The following is a 17,727-nucleotide window of genomic DNA, read 5'->3' on the forward strand; positions in this document are numbered from 1 at the left end:
CAGGCCGGTGTCGAACTCCTGACCTCAGGTGATCCGCCTGCCTTGGCTTCCCAAAGTGTTGGGATTACAGGTGTGAGCCACCATGCCTGGTTAATTCCCTTATTTCTAAAGGTTAGCAGGTTGGTTCACCTCTGAGGTATGGCCCACTTGACCTCAGAAGTGAGCTTGCTGCTAAGCTTGGTTGTGTGTGAGGGGGTGGGGTTTGGAGCTCTTGGATGGTGACCTCAGTCCTGTTTGCTGCTGCAGAAGAAGGACCCAGCACAGTTCCTGCAGGTACACGGCCGAGCTTGCAAGGTGCACCTGGATTCTGCAGTTGCCCTGGCCGCTGAGAGCCCTGTTAACATGTAAGACTGATACGGAAACAGGGGAGTGTCTGTGACTGAAAGTTAGGAGTCAGAAGGGACCCGGGCTGGTGTAGAATCTGGAGCAGAGTCTGAAGTCTGGACAGATGTTTGGGGACTCAGGCAGGGAAGGCGTGACCTGCATGTGAAGGTGATAGTCACAGGGTGTAAGAACAGTGGAGGCCCCAGAGTAGCAGTTGTGGTTGGAGGACTTAGAAATGGGTGGAGCCAGGGCTAGAGGCCCAAAGGAAGCAGAATTGGTTGCCAGCGGGGACTGTCTCAGGGTGCCTAGGGTCCTCACATACCCACTAGGACCTGGTTCAAGTGCCCCACTAGTGCTTGGTTCTGAGAAATGGGGCCCTGGTATCCCCAGGGGCAGTCAGATGACTGGCCTATTTCAGGTCCCAGGAGCCTGAATGTGGAGTCAGGGAAGCTTTCAACAGAGGGACTGAGAGCTGGGGCGTGAGGCGAGGGCCGTGGCATGGGGACCAGAGTGGGCTGAGGGCCAGGCTTCCAAGCCTCAGCTGGCAGGGAGCAAGCACTGGGTCCTGGGCAGTGTGGACCCTGAGATTCTTGCTCTCCTGCTCCCCTCCCACTTCAGGATGCCCTGGCAGGGGGACACCAACAACATGATTGATCGCTTCGATGTCCGTGCCCACCTGGATCACATCCCCGACTACACCCCCCCGCTGCTCACCACTATGTAAGCCACCTCCCAGGGGGTTGCCAGGCACTGCACCAGGTCATACCCAAAAGCCCCTGTTCTTTTCCCAGCCTGCCTGTCACCTTCCTTGGAGCCCCTCCTATTTGTTACTGCCCTCAGCCTGAGGGGGACACCTCATTTCCCTTCCTGCTGGTTTGGGGTGGGATCTACCTGTTCCCTCTGATTTCAAGGTCTTTCCCTCCCCCAAAGCTCCCCAGAACAGGAGTCAGACGAACGGAAGTGTAACTACGAGCGCTACCGAGGCCTGGTGCAGAACGACTTTGCTGGCAGTGAGTGATCTGCAGGGGGACATGGGATGTGGGGCTTGGGGGCCCTGGAGCCTGGAAGACCTAGATCAATTTGGGAAGAAAAGTTTTATCCGTGTACTTCCTACTAAAGGGCCTTGGGTTCCTGCTCCAGCTCTGTGATAGACTCACTTTGCCTGCATCTCTTTCCCCTTCGGGGCCTCCGTCTCTGGATTTGGTATAGGGGACAGCTGCCGACTTGGTTGTTCCTGGCAGGGTCACTTCCATGTACTATGCCTTCTGACTCTGTGTTCTTTTTTCTTTAAAAAATAGGAAAAATAAGAATACATTTTTTTTTTTTGAGACAGAGTTTCACTTTTGTTGCCCAGATTGGAGTGCAATGGTGTGATCTCGGCTCCCTGTAACCTCAGCCTCCCAGGTTCAAGCAATTCTCTTGCTTCAGCCTCCCAAGTTACTGAGATTACAGGGCGTCCACCAGCACACCTAGCTAATTTTGTATTTTTTTAGTGGAGACAGGGTATCTCCTCATTGGTCAGGCTGGTCTTGAACTCCCGACCTCAGGTGATCCCCCCACTTCAGCCTCCCAGAGTGCTAGGATTACAGCTGTGAGCCACCGTGCCTGGCCCAAGAATACATTTTTTAAAACATTTATAAAGATGAGGGTCTCACTGTATTGTCCAGGTTGGTCTGGAACTCCTGGACTCAAGTGATCCTCTGCCTTGGCCTCCCAAAGCGCTGGGATTATAGACATGAACCACCATGCCCAGCCAAGAACACAATTTTTTTTTTTTGAGATGGAGTCTTGCTCTGTTGCCCAGGCTAGAGTACAGTGGCGCGATCTCAGCTCACTGCAGCCTCCGACTCCCAGGTTTAAGCAATTTTCCTGCTTCAGCCTTCTGATAGCTGGGACTACAGGCACATGCCACTGCGTCTGGCTAATTTTTTTTTGTATTTTTAGTACAAACGGAGTTTCACAGTCTTAGCCAGGATGGTCTTGATCTCCTGACCTCGTGATCCACCTACCTTGGCCTCTCAAGGTGCTGGGATTATAGGCTGAACCACCACCCTGCCCAGCCTAAGAACACATTCTTTACCTCTGTGTATTTTCCTCTGCCTGCACAGATCAAATTGTCAGCTCTGAAGAGGAAATTTCTCCTTGATTTAAATTTGACAATGTGCCAAGTGTTCATGTATGTCCAGGAATTTTCCCCCAGCTTTATCACCATTGTCAGTGTCCAAATGAGAAAACAGATGTTCAGGGAAACTCTCTGCTCTGGGCTTGTCCAGGGAGCTTTGTACCCCCACAGACCTGGGCTTTTTTGTCTGTATTATCTCATTACATCTGTACAACCACCTGTCGAGGTAGGGGTGACACCCCGTTTTTGTTTGTTTTATTTTTTTTTTGAGACGGAGTCTCACTCTGTCACCCAGGCTAGTGTGCAGTGGAACAATCTCGGCTCACTGCAACCTCTGCCTCCTGGGTTCAAGCAATTCTCCTGCCTCAGCCTCCCAAGTAGCTGGGATTACAGGTACCTGCCACTTCGCTTGGCTAATTTTGGTAGTTTTAGTAGAGATGGGGTTTCATCATCTTGGCCAGGCTGGTCTTGAACTCCTGACCTCATGATCTGCCTGCCTCAGCCTCCCAGAGTGCTGGGATTACAGGCATGAGCCATTGTGCCCAGCTGTCCCACCATTTTACAGACAAGGACATGGAGGGGGAACACCCTCTCCAAGGAGCTGGGATTCTCCACGTGTTTTTAACCGCTGCTCTCTCCTGATGGAAAACTCCTAACTCACCTACCAAGAAGGACTTGAGATTCCTTCTCTTGGGGTTCCCTGTAGAGTTAAGGGAAGGATGGAGTTCTCTGCTTGGTTTGTCCCTTACCACCTGGCGGGTCTGTTTCCTCCTTGAGAAGGGTGGTGATGATTTTATCGAAGGGGCGGTCGTGAGAGTTGAGTGAGGTGATGTGTTTACAATCACAGCACTGAGCCTGGCACAGATGGCCCTCCATATGGGTTTGCTGGTCCAGTATGTGTTTATTGCTAAGATAGATGCTGCTTTATTTTCTAAAATCAGAGGTTGCTAAAATTCTAACCATCACTGAGGCCTTAGAATCACGGAAATCTGTTATTGATACCATTTTTGCCATCATTCCAGGCCATGTGGATTCTTGATGGTAGAGCCAGGGTTCCCCTTAGTTTCATCTCAGTCTGCATTCATTCATTCATTCATTCATTCACTCACTCATTCACTTCCACACACAGTAACTGAGCACCTGCGGTGTGTCTGGTACTACTCTGGGATCAGTGGCATGGTAGGGGAGAGGGCAGCAACTCCATACTCACTCTCAGTGCTGACGACTGCAAACCAAGGTGATGTGGCAGACAGTATGCCATTCCCTGAGAAACAGAAGTCCTGGTCCGAGGCTGAGTAGTAGCTCCCTGGGAGGCATGGGTAGGCCACAGGATTCCAGGCCAAGAGTAGCCTGTGCAGAGCCCTGTGTGGGGCAGGACTGTGGGCACACTGGAGGGGTAGAGAGAAGGTCTGTGCCGCTAGAGCAGGGAGAGCAATAGAGCTTGTGTGAGACAGCCAGCAGGCCCTCTCCTGGACTTTGGAGATGAGGAGTAGAAACAGGTGTCTGCCAGAGCAAGGAAGGGCCATTCTGCATCTGTTTCTGGCCTGCCAGCCCACCCACCTCTGGTTCCAGATAGAAAAGCTGAGGCCCAGGAAGGGAGCGAGGGAGGGAAGGGGGAAGAAAAGGAAGGAAGGGAAGAAGGGGACTCACCCAGAGTCCTGCAGCGAGTCAGAGACGTGTCTGCAGGGAAGATCAGGGAGGCTCTGGTACATTGTTGAGCCCCCCAAGCTGGGTGTTGGGGGGTGCAGGTGATCCCAGCCCACACCAAACTTAAACCGAGCCACAGAGGGCCACGCAATGGAGTGAACTGTGCAGTCAGAATGGCATGTGGCACTGGGTTATGGTTCTGAAGGGTCCAGCCCGAGGCCTCCAGAAATGGTGAGAATGGTGGTAGAGTGCCCACATACCAGGCACTCACTCTGCCTGTGGTCCCATTTTATGAAAAAGGAAACTGAGGCACAGATGTGTTCAGTCACTCGCCCAAGGTCGTGTATCCAGTGAGTGGTGTGTCCAGGGCTCTGCTGTAGTTGCCTGCATCCTACCAGGCACAGTTTGATTATCTGGAAGCGGCGACTGCCCCCAGCTGCACGGGGGTTGCACCCGTCTTCCTGCCCCACCGCACCCTTGTGTTTCCCCGCTGAACTCCTAGGGTCCCCCACCCACTCTGACCCGGGGCCTCTTGTTTGCTGCAGTCTCAGAGGAGCAGTGCCTGTACCAGATCTACATTGATGAGTTGTACGGAGGCCTCCAGAGACCCAGTGAAGATGAGAAGAAGAAGTGAGTTGGGGTCTGGGATGCAGGGGTTGAGGAGGCAGGAGGGCTGCAAGCCCCAGCGAGGCCTGGCCCCTTGCATCCTGTCCACCAGGGTCTCCACAGAACCGAGGATGGTGTTCAGCACACAGTCAGTGCTCAATTAATAACTGTAGAGGAGGAAGCCCTACCGGGGGGCCAGGGCTTGCTGAGAGCTTTGCTTTACATTCTCAGCTTGGGGAGTAGGGGAGGTGCAGGCCCTATGGTGAGACAGTCCCGTGTTTGAATCCTGGCCATGAGGCCCTGAGTGGAATCCTCTCAGCCTTGCCATGCTTCCCTGTAATGTGGGGTTGGCTGGAGTCCCGGCTGCCTGGAGTTGGGAGGAGTGCAGGAGGCGCAGTTTGTGAAGTACCTGTCCCAGTGGTGTAGTGAGCTTGCAGTCAGCCCTAGCTGATGTCACTCTGGAGAGAGGCTTCTCAAAGCTGTGTCCCTCAAGGAGGCCTTATCCTGGAGCAGCTGCCTCTGAGTCTCACGTGTCTCTTCTCCACCTCCGTCTGATGAGCGCAGGCCCCCTGCCCTCACACACTGTTCCTCTGCAGGGCTTACTGCTCCTCCTCCAGGCCAACTGCTGTTGCACCGGTGCACAGTAGCCTGGAGCCCTGCTCCCCCTGACTGCTGGCTGCCTTCCTCCACTGGGAGGGGTCCCGCCGGACTGGACTGGGAGCTTCTTGGAGACTTTGACCCTTGTCCATGGCCCCAGCTTCAGGATCTTGCTCAGGCCCCTTGGGCCCTGCTCTGTTCAGAGCAAAGGTGGGGCACCTGTCCGCTCAGGAAGACTCTGGGCTGTGCCCTCATGGGGCTCATGGTGTAGGTGGGAGACAGATGTTCCCCAACAGAGGTGACCCAATGAAGGCAGGGCTGGGGAGCTCAGGATGGTGTCCACCCACCCTAGGGAAGAAGTCCAGGACTTCTTGGCAGTGGGGCCCGGGAGCTCAGATGTGGAGGAAGAGGGAGGAGCTGGGTATGGGCAGGAGCAGAGGGTCCTAGGATGAGGGAGAGCCTGAGGAGAGGGCAGTGGCACTCGAGAGGCCTTTGTGTGGGGCCGGACTGGGCCTTTGTCTCCGCTGGGCAGGGCCCTGGCTCACCAGCTCCCCCATCCCAGGCTGGCAGAGAAGAAGGCTTCCATCGGTTATACCTACGAGGACAGCACGGTGGCCGAGGTAGAGAAGGCAGCAGAAAAGCCAGAGGAGGAGGAGTCACCGGCCGAGGAGGAGAGCAACTCGGACGAAGATGAGGTCATCCCCGACATCGGTGGGGTCCCCTCTCTGCCCTCCCCACCTGCAGTCCCTGGGCATCGTTTTTGTGTCTCGTCCGTCACCCTCTGTGGGGCACCCCAAGTTATGCGCCCTGTCTCTCTCCCTCCCCTGCCCCAGGGCACCCAGTCTCCTGCCACCTCTGTCTCGCTCCACTCCCGACCTCTGTTCCCGCCTTCCTCTGTCTCACTCATCTCATTTCTAGGGCACTGTTTCTGTGATCTTTTCCCCTCCTAGGTGTGGGCTTCGTTCTCCTCCACCTGGGCCGGCCTCTCCCTCTGCCTCTGCCCCTCTTTCCTGCTTTCTTCCCTCCTCTGGAAAACAAATGTTCATCCTCTTACGGAGTCATCCCTCATCCCTTGGGCATCTGTTTGCCTGTCCCTCCCTCTACCTGCCACTCACCTCCCCTCTGGATTCCCATTGATCAAACCACCCCCCAGTCTCTTGGTTTTTCTCATCCTGGCTTTCACTGCAGCAGCCGGCTCTTTATTCACACTCTGCAGAGCTGCACACTGACCTCTGCCCAGCCCTCCTTCTACCGGCTAATCATGTGCCCTGCTCCCAGATGCCTGCGACCCGCACCCTGCCTGCTGGGTGATCTTCAGCCACCATCTGTCTGCCCCCGTTTGCTCCTCCCTCTCACGTCAACCCTGCCACACACGTTTCACTCATCCATTCCTCCCTCCTTTCGTCCACCCATCCCTCTCCCACCTTCCCTTCCTGCATTTCACCCATCCCTCCTGTCCTCCATCTGTCCCTCCACCCATCCATCCATCCATCTCTCCTTCCCTTTCCTTCCCTTCGTTCATCTGCCCCTTCCAAGCTCTGTCCCCAGCTCCCTCCATCCACCGTGTGTTGTGCTCACCTCTGGCCAAGCCCTGTGCCAGCCTAGGGGATGCCAAGATGAGCCAGAACCAATGCCATCCCTCCCTGAAGATTCCTACAGTCTGGCAGGCGCCCCATCCACCCCAACCTCCCAGGGCACTGCCCTTCTCCCCAGTCCTCGCCTGGCGGTGGCTCCTGACAGCCTTTCTCTTGGTGCAGACGTGGAGGTGGACGTGGATGAACTGAACCAGGAGCAGGTGGCAGATCTCAACAAACAGGCCACTACTTACGGCATGGCCGACGGCGACTTCGTCAGGTGAGGCCTGCCTGCTGACACCCTTCCCCACTTTGTAGGTCCCACCCTGGTATCTGTTACCCTCAATACTGACAGCCAGACTCGTGAGCACTTGTCTGCCTGGCCCTGGGCCCAGGACTTTACACATGTAGGTCCCCGAGCCTACGGTGGTTGTGGGACCACTTCATCTGCAGAAACAGGCTACACCAAAAATCACCCAGCCTGCCCTACCTAGTGTGACCTGGAGTGAATCTGACCCTTTGATGCTCAGGGGATTCCTAGGCTGGGGGACAGCGACCACTAGTGGAGAGGCTTTGTTTTCTGGTCATTCATCCATCCCAGCAGTTGCTGGTCATACCTCTGCCCTGAGCCACACCCTGTTCTGAGCTCACAAGACCACACAGGATGGTCCCAGCTCACTGGGCAGTGAACCAGAAACCGAGCCTGAGCATGGCACCCTCTGCCCAGAGCCCTTTGTGGCTCCCACCTCCTTCAGGAGCATCTGGTGCCCTCACCATGGCTGTAAGGTCTTACCCATCTGGTCCTCTTGACTGCCCCATCCCCCCTGCCCAGCCTCCATGGCCTCCTTGCTCCCCAGGTGCAGAGGCCCTGGCCGGCCCCTGGGCTACTCTGGCTGCTGTGCGCCTCAGGCATCTGTAGCTTGCTCTCCCAGGGTTCTCTCCAGATGCCCTGTTTTGTGTGGCTCTCCTGAGCTCCCTCCTGAAAAGTGCAGCTTCCTCTGCCTTTACTGTCTCATGGACCATGTATTTTATTCCCTTGCTCATGATCTTCTCCCCTAGAATGTAAGCCCATGCAGGTGAGGATTTGTTTTCTTTTTTCAGTTCTGATTTTTTTTTCATGTACCAAGAACCTAGTTTTAGCTGATTCAGTTCTGATTTCTTGATAACCTAAAATAGCACCTGGCACCCAGAGGGTACTCGATAAGTTGCACTGAATGAAAGACACCTCAGGCTGGCGTGTGGTGACTTGGGTCCCTCACTTTTTTGATGAGTCAGCCTGTGTCCTTGCCTTGTGGCCTGCCTCTCCTCCAACCTGATTCTCACCCCTCTATAGGATGCTCCGGAAAGACAAAGAGGAGGCAGAGGCCATCAAGCATGCCAAGGCCCTTGAGGAGGAGAAGGCCATGTACTCGGTGAGGGCTGGGCTGGAGTGGAAGGGGACAGGGGTGTGTCTCAGGGAGGGTACTCCTCACCAGCCTGGCACCTGCCCTACTCCAGGGACGCCGCTCTCGACGCCAGCGGAGAGAGTTTCGGGAGAAGCGGCTGAGGGGTCGCAAGATCAGCCCACCCAGGTAGGGCTTCTCCCTCAAGCCCCACCCTGCTGGCATCTGGGGGCGGGGAGCAGAGACTTAGGGCCTGAGAAGGGTCTTTGGAGGGAAGTGAAGGAGTCTTCCTAGCGGGGTGAAACGTGGCCTGCGGGAAGGTTTAGAGGTAGGGACGACCTTGAGGGTCATGTGGACTCCTTTCCTTGCCCTCCCCTCACCCTCCTGGACTGGGGGTCCTTGCCAGACTCCCAGGAGCCCATGCACAGGCAGCATGAGGCGATCTCCGGGTGGCAGAGGAACTGAGGGCAGTGCAGAGGGCACAGGTCTTGCCCTGGACTCTCAAGCAGTTCTGCTGCTTGGCCACTTCCTGTGTTGGAGTTTGGGCAAGTGATTTCCCAAACACCCTGAGCTTCACTTCCTTCCTTTGGAAAACGAGGCATTATCACCTACCAGGAGAGAGCTGGGGCAGTCCCCGTGAGGAGGTCTTGGGACAGGCTTGGATGAGGCAGTCTGGCTTGGAGCACAGAGCCCAGCGTGGGTTGGGGGTCCTTGAGGAGAGAGAGGCTCCATGCAAAGCCATGCCTCTTTTTGCCACATCTCTTAAAGGACAGTGGTTGAGAGTTCTTCTAAGGCTAAAACGACTTGTAGGTTCAGGGCTTGGCATGGGAAACATCCCTTAAAGAGTACCACTGATTGTCGCTGCCGTCAGTGCTGGCACAGGCGCACGTAAGGCAGGCAGGAAGAGCCCAGGCTGGGTACCTGTAGGGCCTAGGTTTGGATCCCGGTTTCTTCATTTATGAGCTGTGTGATGCTGGACAAGTGACTTCACATCTCTGGGCCTCAGTTTCCTCAGCTGATAGTCTTTTTGTTATTGTTCTGTCACCCAGGGTGGAGTGCAGTGGTGCGATCACGACTCACTGCAACCTCAAACTCCTGGGCTCAGGTGATCCTCCCACCTCAGTCTCCTGAGTAGCTGAGACTGCTGGCATGCATCACCACACCCAGCTAATTAAAAAGTGTTTTGTAGAGACAGGATCTTGCCATGTTGCCCAGGCTGGTCTCAAACTCCTGGGCTCAAGTGATCGTCCCACCTCAGCCTCCCATAGTACTGGGATTACAGGCGTGAGCCATCGTACCCAGCCTATTTTAGTCTTACCATCATCTTCATCATCGTTAGTAAGTCTGGACCCAGTGAGAGCCAGAGACGAGGAACAGGAGGAGGGATGCTTTCATTCTAGGGTCAGGAGGCCAAGCAGAACCAGGGCTGCTGAAGTCCAAGTTCCTCAGAGTCATGATGGGTCTGGGACATTGTGGGGCGGGGCCTAAGTTCATGCTTTGGACAGATCTGAGGTGGGGGTGGGTGGAGGACTCAAGGGAAGGCCCCCAACCTGGTCAGCAGCCCCCTCACTGTGCCAGGTACCTAGCATTGGGTCTACAGGTTGACAGGCTTATCCCAAATTCATACCTGCCGAGATCTTAAGCCCCAACTTGTCCCACCCCATTCTTCTCTCTGTAGCTATGCCCGCCGAGACAGCCCCACCTATGACCCCTATAAGCGGTAAGTCCTCCAGAGGACCAGGGAGTAGCAACCAGGGAGCCCCCTGGTGGGGGACAGGGGCGCTGAGGAGGGCGGGACGTTCACTCACTCAGGCCACCCCTAGGTCACAGACTGCATGTGTTCTGGGTCTGAATAGTTCTTGTGTTTTCCAGATCATTGCCTTGTTTTCCCAGTTTTAAATAAAATTTTGTTTATAGTTGAAGCTTATTTTATTTTTCTGATTTAAATACAATGCAGTCTTGTAAAAATGTCCAAACATGGCAAAATGGGGTGACTGAGAAATCAGATCACTTTAATCTTAATTTCTGGAAGTAAGTGGGAAATAACAGGCACTCAGTAGCACCGCTGAGCATAGGTGCTTGTCTGGTGGGTGAACAAGTGGTTGGAGCAGGGATTTTGAGAGGGACCAAGCTCGATTTGTTCCCAGTCCCCCTCATCCAAGCTCCAAAGCTCTCTGAAGCCCAGTTCCCCCTTCAGAATGTGGGGGGATGGGATCTGTCTGATGGGGCTGTGGGCAGAGGTTCGATGAGATGGTGTAAGTGGCTTTTGGTGACATAAAAGGTGTAGGTTAGTATTCCATACATGGGAGTGTCAGGGATATATCAGGTACCTTCTATTTTATTTCCTAAAAACTTTTTTTTTCTTTAAAAAAAAATTAAGATAGGGTCTCACTATGTTGACCAGGCTGGTTTTTCAAGCAACCCTCCCACCTGGGCCTCCTCTCAAAGTTCTGGGATTACAGGCGTGAGCCACCAGGCTTGGCCACTTTCTTTTTATTTTACTAAAATGGAATTGTACCATACTTAGTATTTTAGAACTTGCTTTTTCTTCCCAGACTATCCATATATCTTTTGAATAAAACTTTTCTGTGTTTAGTACGGAGATCTGCTTTTTTTTAGATGGAGTCTTGCTCTGTTGCTCAGGCTGGAGTGCAGTGGTGCAGTCTGGGTTCACTGTAACTTCTGCCTCCTGGGTTCAAGCAATTCTCGTGCCCTCAGCCTCCTGAGTAGCTGGAATTACAGGCATGTGCCACCATGCCTGGCTAATTTTTTAATTTTTATTTATTTATTTATTTTTAAGAGATGGGGTTTTGGCCAGGCTGGTCTTGAACTCCTAGTCTCAAGTTACTGGCCTGCCTTGGCCTCACAGAGAGCTGGGATTATAGGTGTGAGTCGCCACGCCCGACCTGCTCATTAGTTTTTCATATAAAGAACAGTTGTCTGTCATTGTCCTTCCTGATTATTTAGCCAAGGCTGCCTGGTCGTTAAGTCAAGTCCTTGTCCGGAGCTGGGTCTCCACTACCCTTCAGGCTCCATCCACCCGCCTGGCTTCCCGGGTCACTGTGGCCCACGCTGGCGCTGCTGTAGCTCTGCTGTGCATGCTGTTCACTGAGGGGCTCAGGGAGCCTGGATGAGTGAGCCCCCTCTTCCCTGCCCATAGGTCGCCCTCGGAGTCCAGCTCGGAGTCCCGCTCCCGCTCCCGCTCCCCCACCCCCGGCCGTGAGGAGAAGATCACGTTCATCACCAGTTTTGGGGGCAGCGATGAGGAGGCAGCTGCAGCCGCTGCTGCCGCAGCCGCATCAGGGGTCGCCACAGGGAAGCCCCCCGCACCCCCCCAGCCTGGCGGCCCTGCCCCGGGACGTAATGCCAACGCCCGGTCGGTAACGCTCACGCCGCCCGCCCTACGCCCCGGCCACCATGGGGGGGACACGGGGCAGAGAGGGGCCACGGCTGAGGCCTGCGCTGACCCGCCCTCCGTGCTCTGCCTGCAGCCGCCGCTCCTCCTCCTCCTCCTCCTCCTCTTCCGCCTCGAGGACCTCCAGCTCCCGCTCCAGCTCTCGTTCCAGCTCTCGCTCGCGCCGTGGCGGGGGCTACTACCGTTCAGGCCGCCACGCTCGCTCCCGGTCCCGCTCCTGGTCCCGGTCCCGCTCCCGGTCCCGCCGCTATTCCCGGTCCCGCAGCCGTGGTCGACGGCACTCAGGTGGGGGTTCCCGAGATGGACACCGCTACTCCCGCTCGCCCGCTCGGCGTGGTGGTTATGGGCCCCGTCGCAGAAGCAGGTATGTGCAGCTGGGCATGGAGGCGGGAGGGGCTGGGGCTACGGACTCCAATCTCGGGGAGAGGTGCTCAGAGGAAGAAAACCTGACCACCCAGCTGAGAGAACACCCCGTCCGAGGGGACAGGCACAGGCCACTGCTCTCTACAGGAAGCCCTTGGTTGGAAGGAGGGAGGCATGGGTGCGCCTGTTCTGTGCATGCGCATCCTGGTGGCAGTGGAGGTGGAGCCCAGGCACTGTTTTCCAGCACAGGGTGTGGAGAGGAGACTGCACCTCTCTCTCCTGAGGAGATTCTGTCTTTGCTGTCAGGGTTTCCAGCCTGAGGGGAGTAGTGCGTGGATGCTCCAGGTTATGCTGTAGCTTGCAGTGAGGGGCCTGGGTCTTGAGGGCTAGGAAACCCTGTGGGATGCGTTCCTATGTGGCCAGGAGTGGATGGGGAAGCAGGTGGGAAAAATAAAGACAGCTCATTGACGGGTCGAGGTGGCTCACGCCTGTCATCCCAGCACTTTGGAGGCCAAGGCAGGCAGATCACCTGAGCTCAGGAGTTCAAGACCACCCTGGGTAACATGGTGAAACCCCGTCTCTACTAAAATAGAAAAAATTAGCCAGGCATGGTGATGCGCACCTGTAATTCCAGCTACGTGGGAGGCTGAGGCACGAGAATCACCTGAACCCTGGAAGCAGAGGTTATAGTGAGCCAAGATTCGGCCACTCCATCCCCTTCCAGTCCCCTTGCCTGTGCAGGTCAGGGCTGGTCTGGGAAAGGCAGCAAGGCTGGGTTGGTGGGAGCATGGACTGAGTTTAGACTCCTGGGTCTCTTTGCTTCTGTAAAGTTGCGGTAATACATCCACTTCTCTGGGCTGGCTGTTAGAGGTACAACAGGTAAACCCACGTAAGGTGCTTAGGACAGGGCTGGTGCTGGCTAAATGCTGCTCATGTCGTCAGTATGATTGCCTGCATTACTATAGCAGGGATCACCGTGTCCACTGCTGCATGGTCTGGCGGGTCAAGTCGAGGGGCCAGGTAGAGACCGAGCTGACCTGGCAAGCATGTATTCCCTATGGGGGGGGCAGTGACTGCTCAGCAGCAGGTCTGGGGTCACCCAGTTCCAGTTATCAAGAGAAGTTGAGGGTCTGAATTTTTAGATAGCTCTTGTTTTCTTTTCTTTTCTTTTTTTTTTTTTGAGACAGAGTGTTGCTGTGTCACCCAGGCTGGAGTACAGTGGCATGATCTCGGCTCATTGCAACCAACCTCCACCTCCTGGGTTCAAGCTTTTCTCCTGCCTCAGCTTCCCAAGTAGCTGGGACTACAGGCGCTCACCACCACGACTGGCTAATTTTTGTATTTTTAGTAGAGACGAGGTTTTACTGTGTTGGCTAGGCTGGTCTCAAACTCCTGACCTTGTGATCTGCCCGCCTCAGCCTCCCAAAGTGCTGGGATTATAGGTGTGAGCCACGGCGTCTGGCCCTTGTTTTCTTAATAATGACAATAAATCTTAATTTTATAAAAACAATACAAAAATTAGCCTGGCCTGGCGGTGCACATCTGTAATCCCAGCTACTCGGGAAGCTGAGGCAGGAGAATTGAACCCAGGAGGCAGAGGTCGCGCAGTGAGCTGAGATTGCACTGCACTCCAGCCTGGGCAACAGAGAGAGACTGTCTCAAAAAAAAAAAACGCAAGAGAACCCAAGCAGTCACTGTGTGGTCCAGAAAATTAGCTTCCAGGTCATACATTCCTTGTAATGTACCCAGAGCAATGACAGGAGAAAGGTTTGAGGGGCAGATGGGGCCTGGGCATACCATGAATGCCAGCCTGAGAGTGGGTGCTGCTGGCTGGAGAGTCCCACCAGGGTCCTGAGCAGGGAAGGGATGGGGTTCCACATCCCCAGACTGGAACTTGTGGGTCTGTGCTGAGACTGGTGGAGGACAAGGGGTGGTCCCCACTGCTTTCGAGACCCTGGACACCAGCAGCATGAGGAGGTGGGTGAGGGTGTAGGTGAGGTCACTCTGAAACACCGTTGTGCCTGAGCTGGGCACAGCTCTTAAAGGGGAGCCAGCCATCCCTCCCAGGGCTCATCTCCCAGGAAGTTGGCAAGTGGGTGTCTAGTGAGGGAGAGGTGACACGCACCAGGCAGAGCTCATGATGGCAGGACTGCCCTTAGGTCTGTCGTATCTAGAGCGCCATCTCTGTAGCAGGAGGGAGGCCAGAGTGCAGAGCTGGGGATTTCCAAGGGAGAGTAGCAGGAGAGGAGAGTCGAGCCTGTCACCCCAGGCCTTGCAGGAGGACTGTGGATCTGGAGCCAGGGTGGAGTACGGTTGGGAATCCTGTAGTCTCACCATCCTCCTCCCGCCCTGCTGCATCCACAGGAGCCGCTCCCACTCAGGGGACCGCTACAGGCGGGGCGGCCGGGGCCTCAGGCACCACAGCAGTAGCCACAGCCGCAGCAGCTGGTCCCTCAGCCCGTCCCGCAGTCGCAGCCTGACCCGAAGCCGCAGCCACAGCCCCAGCCCTAGCCAGAGCCGCAGCCGCAGCCGCAGCCGCAGCCGCAGCCAGAGCCCTTCGCCATCACCCGCAAGAGAGAAGCTGACCAGGCCGGCGGCGTCCCCTGCTGTGGGCGAGAAGCTGAAAAAGTGAGCAGGGCGGGTCTGGAGGAAGAGGGCGGCCAACCTTGGGTGGGAGGGTGAACATCTCTGTTTTCTTTACGAGGGGAATTTAGTCCTACCCCAGAGGCCTGGGGGGTGGGGCATGGCCCTGGCCTGGGAAGGTGGATTTCAGGGGGTCATAGCCCTGGCCTGGGGGGTCTGAAGAGGACACATCAAATCCTGGAGGATCTGCCGAGTAAGAACCTTTTCCTGGTCAGAGGGGGACAGGGCCCTGTCTTGCAGACACTGTGGGGTCTGAGAGGGACATGGTCGCACCCGGGAGGTTCTGAGGCCCATGCCTTGGCTGCCTGGTCTGAGGGCAGTGCTGAGGCTGGGGTCAGAGGTGGAAGCTGCCCTTTCCTCCTCCCAACTATGTCCTCTGGCCCTGCCCCCACCCAGGACCGAACCTGCCGCTGGTAAAGAGACAGGAGCTGCCAAAGTCAGTAAGAATTTGGAACTCGCCCGTCTAATTCCCGTCAGCAGCAGTGCCCAAGAGCTGGGCCCGGTGGGCCTGCAGGGGGGCCCGGGTGGGCTGGGAGATCCAGCCCCAGGGACTGGGAGGGGAGGGGAAGGACCTGCCCCCATGAGAACCATGTCCCCCTCCCCTCCTCCCTGTACACTGGGGCTCCACTTGTTGCTGAGCCTCTGGGAGCCTCGGGGCTGTCCACAGCCTGCCCCTCCTCCCCATGTTATCCCTCCCCTCCCCAAAGCCCCAGGCTCTTGGCTGAGGTGGGTTGTGGGAGCTCTGGGACACCCACCCCCTCTCCTGCCTCTTCCCCCTCCCCAGCCCAAGCTGACGCCGCAGGAGAAGCTGAAGCTGAGGATGCAGAAGGCGCTGAACAGGCAGTGTATGTCCTGTCCCGTCCCTCCAGGGTTTCCCAGCTCTTCTTCCCCTTGGCAGTGGGAGCAGGGAGAGCTGGCGCCACATCGGGAAGCTTGGCCCTTCCCTAGAGAGGCTGCACAGGCGCAAAGGTGCTCAGGGCAGGAGTGGGTTGGCATCGGCTCCACTGCCGCCGTGCTGGGGTCTCTGCAGTCACGTTGGCCTGTCTGAGCTCAGCTTCCTCATAGAGTGGGGCTCTTAAGAGCACTCCTCAGCCACCATGTTTCTTCCTCCCTACAGTCAAGGCGGATAAGAAGGCGGCACAGGAGAAGATGATCCAGCAGGAGCATGAGCGGCAGGTGAAGGGGGGAAGGGTGGGCTGGGGTGGCGGGCCTGTGCGGGCCTGGCCATGCCCTCATGGCCCTCGTCTGCTGCAGGAGCGGGAAGACGAGCTTCGAGCCATGGCCCGCAAGATCCGGATGAAGTAAGTCCTTGCCCTTCCCTGTCCCGTGGCCACACCTCCTGCTTCTGGGCTGCCTGGCCTTCCCACCAGGAGCCCTGCCCAGCCCACTGTGGGTGGATGAAAGGCAGAGCCCTGCCTGGCCCTCGGGGCTATGCCCAGCCACCTCTCTTGCTCCTCTCCCTCAATTTCCTTCCTCTGTTTTGGCCTGCCTCCTGCCACAGTGACCTCCTCCCAGCTCCTCCAGCCTCCAAGTGCCAGTCACCTTTGTTCTTCTGTTGGCCTGGCAAGCTGCTCCCCATACCCTCTTAGCCGTCCACCACCACGAGTCTCCTGCTCCAGCCTCAGTTTGTTCATCTCCTAAGTGGAGGTGGAGTCATTGTCCGCCCCCCACAGGCTGGGGAGGATTTGACATGAACACAGCCAGGCATGGAGAAGGCAACCCGTAGATGCGGCTGTTGGGTTGCCAAGCCTGGCCACTGGGACAGAGACCATTTCAGCACCCAGTGTGTGCAGGTGCCCCCGAGGCAGGGAATGATGGGACTGTCCAGCCTTCCTCTGTTCAGCAAGGCTTTCCTAGGAAGCAGGGCTGGGATTCCAGTCGGCTCTGCCAGCTGGGGTCCCTCTGAACCTGGGGCTCCCTTTCCAAGCTAGGATTGGTGGCAGTACCAGCCCCCTTGGTTTTACTGTCTTCCTTGGAGTAAGGTGTCGGAAGCACCTGCCTCCCAGTTCAGTGTGTCCAGTGTTCCCGGCCAGATGCTCATGCCTCATCTTTGCAGGGAGCGGGAACGCCGAGAGAAGGAGAGAGAAGAGTGGGAGCGCCAGTACAGCCGCCAGAGCCGCTCACCCTCCCCCCGCTACAGTGAGTGTCCCGGCCAGGCTGGAGGGCTCTGGGGCTTTAAAGAAAAATGTCAAACATGGTTACCAAAAAAACGTAGTACATGTTCCACATTAGCCTCACAGAAATGAAATCTCTTCAGACATGCACGTGTGTGTACACACACACACACACACACACACACACACAGTGATTGCAAGAATTAGAAGAAATGCTTATTCCAGCATAGGCTGGTAAGGAGCACAGATTGCAGCCACTGGACTCTCTAGAAACGCCATCCCCTCATGTGGAGACAACACCTGAAGTTTAGCTTTGAGGACCTTGTCCCAGGTCAGGGAAGAGGCTCTGGCCCTGGACGTTTGCTCAGTCTTCACCTGTTCTTTTCTTTCCAGGTCGAGAATATAGCTCTTCTCGAAGGTAAGGAAGCCCATGACCTTCTACTTCCTGGGAAGCTACACTTGTCCTTTGATGGGAGAGCCTGGGGTCCTGGCTCTTACTCCTCCAGCCTCACCCCGTGCCCACCTCCAGCTGGAGGGGTTGGTCCCATCCTTTGGGGAGTGTCCCTCCCACTGCAGACAAGTCCCCTGATCACAGATGCCTCCGTGGCCCCAAGTGTGTTGGTGTGGATGCCTCATCCTCACGTTCCCTCCCTTTCTTTTTCCAGGCGCTCAAGGTCCCGATCTCGAAGCCCCCATTACCGACATTAGGCAGAAGGGGGGGTGGGGAGGACAAGGGGGTGGGGTGAGGGGCTCAAGCTGTGATGCTGCTGGTTTTATCTCTAGTGAAATAAAGCCAAACATTATTTAATTCCCGTCACCTGCCTCAGTGTTGTCTATGTGGTTGGTGCAGGGCTCTCCCCTGCCAGGGCCCACCAGCCAGCAGAGCCAGCTGGGAGGGCACTTGGGTACAGGCCAGGTGCCAGTGCTGCCTGCGTGGGAC

At 56.2% G+C, this 17,727-nt stretch overlaps 1 protein-coding gene across 13 annotated transcripts in view; it reads left to right on the forward strand.

The window, feature by feature from the left end:
- The window catches only part of CLASRP (CLK4 associating serine/arginine rich protein), a 29,278-nt gene extending 11,674 nt beyond the window's left edge, over nucleotides 1-17,604 (forward strand). For 2 of the 13 annotated variants that reach the window (XR_004738315.3, XR_013530983.1), the window contains exons 3-21: nucleotides 247-344; nucleotides 943-1,044; nucleotides 1,255-1,334; nucleotides 4,639-4,723; nucleotides 5,829-6,007; nucleotides 7,054-7,150; nucleotides 8,204-8,282; nucleotides 8,368-8,441; nucleotides 9,931-9,972; nucleotides 11,413-11,628; nucleotides 11,744-12,031; nucleotides 14,395-14,658; nucleotides 15,070-15,113; nucleotides 15,458-15,518; nucleotides 15,791-15,849; nucleotides 15,928-15,974; nucleotides 16,730-16,812; nucleotides 17,181-17,205; nucleotides 17,453-17,604. Coding sequence is in view for 9 of the 13 variants with exons in the window: in XM_078360117.1 (XP_078216243.1) it covers nucleotides 247-344; nucleotides 943-1,044; nucleotides 1,255-1,334; nucleotides 4,639-4,723; nucleotides 5,829-6,007; nucleotides 7,054-7,150; nucleotides 8,204-8,282; nucleotides 8,368-8,441; nucleotides 9,931-9,972; nucleotides 11,413-11,628; nucleotides 11,744-12,031; nucleotides 14,395-14,658; nucleotides 15,070-15,518; nucleotides 15,791-15,849; nucleotides 15,928-15,974; nucleotides 16,730-16,812; nucleotides 17,181-17,205; nucleotides 17,453-17,495 (2,310 nt within the window). In the remaining 4 variants the exon portion in view is untranslated. Of the gene's footprint in view, nucleotides 1-246; nucleotides 345-942; nucleotides 1,045-1,254; nucleotides 1,335-4,638; nucleotides 4,724-5,828; nucleotides 6,008-7,053; nucleotides 7,151-8,203; nucleotides 8,283-8,367; nucleotides 8,442-9,930; nucleotides 9,973-11,412; nucleotides 11,629-11,743; nucleotides 12,032-14,394; nucleotides 14,659-15,069; nucleotides 15,519-15,790; nucleotides 15,850-15,927; nucleotides 15,975-16,729; nucleotides 16,813-17,180; nucleotides 17,206-17,452 lie in introns of those variants that run through there. The other 11 variants (XR_013530984.1, XR_013530985.1, XM_078360117.1 and 8 more) reach the window with 8 other exon arrangements.
- The last annotated feature ends 123 nt before the right edge of the window (nucleotides 17,605-17,727 follow it).

The sequence above is a fragment of the Callithrix jacchus genome, chromosome 22 (genome assembly GCF_049354715.1).
Source record: "Callithrix jacchus isolate 240 chromosome 22, calJac240_pri, whole genome shotgun sequence".
Lineage (NCBI taxonomy): Eukaryota > Metazoa > Chordata > Mammalia > Primates > Cebidae > Callithrix > Callithrix jacchus.